The 3,404-nt window shown below is 39.7% G+C and overlaps 1 protein-coding gene across 1 annotated transcript; it reads right to left on the bottom strand.

The window, feature by feature from the left end:
- Positions 1–896: 896 nt before the first annotated feature.
- Positions 897–3,169, bottom strand: LOC147962829 (uncharacterized). The gene is made up of 3 exons (XM_087534321.1): positions 2,900–3,169; positions 1,715–1,789; positions 897–1,157 (listed from the first exon to the last, which is right to left on the bottom strand). The coding sequence occupies exons 1-3, from the start codon at positions 3,167–3,169 to the stop codon at positions 897–899; spliced, it is 606 nt and encodes a 201-aa protein (XP_087390447.1).
- Between the last annotated feature and the right edge of the window lie 235 nt (positions 3,170–3,404).

The raw sequence follows: 3,404 nt of genomic DNA, 5'->3' as shown, positions 1-3,404 counted from the left end.
GTGGTGATTTTATCGACCACCTCCAAAATTTCCACTTTTTAAAATATATCAGAAATGGAAGATTCAATCTTGCTAACTTATGAATTGACAAAAAATGATTTTCAAAATTTTCTAATTATTATAATATATTTGAAATGTAATATTCAATCATGCTCACTTATGAACATTGACAAAAACAAATTTCAACATTTTCTAATTTTAAAAATATATTTGAAATGGAATATTCAATCATGCTCACTTATGGACATTGACAAAAAAGTATTTTCAACATTTTCTAATTCTAAAAATATATTTGTAATGAAATATTCAATCATGCTAACTTATGAACATTGACAATAAAGGATTGTCAACATTTTCCAATTTTTTATATTATATTTGAAATGGAATATTCAATCATGCTAACTTAAGAACATTGACAAAAAATAATTTTCAACATTTTCTAAATTTAATAATATATTTGTAATGGAAGATTCGATCATGCTAACTTATTAAAACCTCAAGTCAATGTTTTTTAGTATCTATCCTATGTAGATAAGGCTGGTTCTTTGCACACACCATTACCAAGCACATGCCCACTGTATGCAGCATGTCTCATCGGTGATGCAACATTGAAGCACCTACTGTGATCATTGTAGCATCAGAATATAAACACTGCAACAAAGCATAGCTAACCTGCTTCTAGACAGTTGATATACTTCAGAGACATACTAGATTAATTAAGTCTCTGCCATACTTAAGAGTCTGCCATACTACTTAATAGTCTGCCATACTACTTAACAGTTCACAAACACTTCCACCTTCCAGATTCACAGTTCACAACCATACTAGCGCAAAAGTTAAACATCATCAACTATACTGACGATGATTAGTTCCACTACCACTTTCACAGAGGGTGACTAGATGGGACCCATAGCCTTCAGGAGGGCTGCATGCTCTGCCCTGATCTTCACGTCGCTCCCACTCGTGGTTAAACCGCGTGCATGTGCCATAAGGTACTCATACAGCCCATCCTTGGGAATTGGCTTAGTGGTGCAGTATGGGCACCTGAACTTGCCCCACTTGAAGTACGCCGCCTTCCCCTTCTCCCTGATCTTCTTGGCTTCATGCTCAATGAAGGACCTGTGGTTCCACTCTTCCACCTCATCTCCGGAGTTGTACTGCACATACAAATGATTTGCATAAATACATACTTCGCATTTAGAGTAATGTAATTAACAAACATCAGATAATTTCCATTTACTAGAATGTAATGAACAAACAAACATAATAGCCCATTTACAGCTACTTAATGCACAAACAACAAAATAGTTCCATTTAGAAGAATTTAATGGACAAATAACAGAATAGTTCATTTATATGCATTCATATATGGTTTCATGAAAAAACATCACACATATCCCATTCACAGCTAAGTAATGCACAAACATCACAACTTTCAGAGCAATTAATTGAAAGTATAACAAAACTTTTCATTTTAGAATAATTCAATGGACAAACAACACAATATTTCCATTTATGAGCATTCAGATATGATTTCATGATCAAAGACTACAAATATGCCATTTAGAGCTAATTAATGACCAAACAAGACAACTTTATGATATTGGTGAATAAACTACATAACATTCCAATTTAGAGCCATTCATATAGGGCATCATCAACAAACAACGTCTCACACAGATTAATAAACAGACATAAAAAAACTTGGGGTTACCTCCTCGTCAGAATCAGACGGGTCGTCGAACCCAGCGATGTCCAGCTTCCTCTTGTTGCCAGCAGCTTCCTCATTCTGCAATATATATAAGTAATTAATTCAATTATACTACTAACTACATAACACAGTATGCAAAGGTCAAGCAATCTGCAATGTGCTTCTAATAACCTAAAATGACACTTTGACCTAAAATTAAACTGTATCCAAAGGTCAAGCATTCTACAATGATAGCTTGGTCAATCTAAAATTTTAGATCATGCTGACTCTGGTCCTTCAAACTATAATGCCAGCCTAGGCACCAATAATAATCTTGTGAGTGCTCAAGTCTGCCAATGGAGGTAGTACATTCTTTGATGTACCCTGCAACTATATCAGTGACCGATTGTGGTTGACAACAAGTAATTGTATTTACTTCATCTGGCTCATGTAATGTACATAGTGGTGCATCAGCTGCCCTATTCTATGAACCGTATATTGGATCGTATATTGTAATGCCATGAGCTTCAGGAAAGGAAATCTTTGTGCAATTTTTGGTGCTAGGTGTGAAACTATTTCATATGACATACATGCATGGAGTTAGGCAACATAAATTTAATATGACTTGGTCATCTGGCATAGTTGCATGTCTACCAAACCTACTTATGGTTTACTTTATAACCACAGCAATCCTACAGATCAAAAATGAACCTACCTACAATTTTAGTTTATGGATAATGCAGTGAAGCTCCTAACTATTTTAAAATTGCGCACTAGATAAACATACTGTGTTCATTTCAAAAATTAATTGATACACTACTGTCACAGAAAGTAGGATTTAAACCACATTTCTACAATATCAACTTTAATAGATACACTGGATAGCTGCTCAGCCCCTGTCGTGGCCCACTGAGGGAATATGCACAACAAATCAAACAAAATATACAGCACAGAACAGAATCTGAGCACATGCGGCAATCCAGATTCTAATATAAATAACCTAACTCTCATTTTGATGTCTCTAGCATTCAAGCACGAATCAACTTGAAAAAACCCTAACTCTGAAATGGGGTTCGCCATTCAATCAAAAAACCCTAACAAGCAGAAGGGGGTGCCGCAATCAATCACAAATCTACTATAAAAAACCCATCTACTAAATCTTCTGCTTATCAAAAAACAAGTATGAAAGGAGGGAACGAGAAGCATTACCACATCCACCACCTGCTTGTCGCTCGCCTCCGCACCTACATCCAGTGCGTCGCCAGACGCCGTCACCACCAGGTATGCCACGAGGGACTCCGAGCCCACCACCCCGTGCGCCACCAGATCCACCGCCGCAGGGACCGATCCAGCGACTGCGGGTGCAGCATCTCCCGCACCGCCGACGGCGGCCACTTCTTGGACGGCATCTGCAGCGGTGTCCGCGCCCTCGACCACATCTCCGTGCGCAGCGACGGCAACGCCACGACCTTGCTCCATCGAAGCCTGAGAGAACCCGCCGGAGAGAGGGAGGCGGTGGGGTTGAGCAAGTAGGTGCGGTGGCGGGGAGATGGAGACGAGGGGGAGACGACGTGGCAAGGAGAGGCGGAGTGAGTTGATTTGGGGGTAAATGGTGGGGGCGATGCGGCCGGTGGTGGTTCCCCTCCCTCTTTATAGGATGTGATGGTTTTGGAAGTTTTCGTGCGCCGCGTGGCCGCGTGGCTAGCCCACGACC

The sequence above is a fragment of the Triticum urartu genome, chromosome 7A, assembly GCF_056163025.1.
Source record: "Triticum urartu cultivar PI428250 chromosome 7A, HENAU_Tu73, whole genome shotgun sequence".
Lineage (NCBI taxonomy): Eukaryota > Viridiplantae > Streptophyta > Magnoliopsida > Poales > Poaceae > Triticum > Triticum urartu.
This window is presented reverse-complemented; position numbering and strand designations above follow the sequence as displayed.

Coding starts and splice junctions, on each gene's coding strand:
- LOC147962829 (XM_087534321.1), bottom strand. CDS start 3,169: ATGGAGCAAGGTCGTGGCGTTGCCGTCGCTGCGCACGGAGATGTGGTC. Junction 1,790..2,899: donor ACAAGCAGGTGGTGGATGTG/GTAATGCTTCTC, acceptor TATATATTGCAG/AATGAGGAAGCTGCTGGCAA. Junction 1,158..1,714: donor CGTCTGATTCTGACGAGGAG/GTAACCCCAAGT, acceptor TTGTATGTGCAG/TACAACTCCGGAGATGAGGT.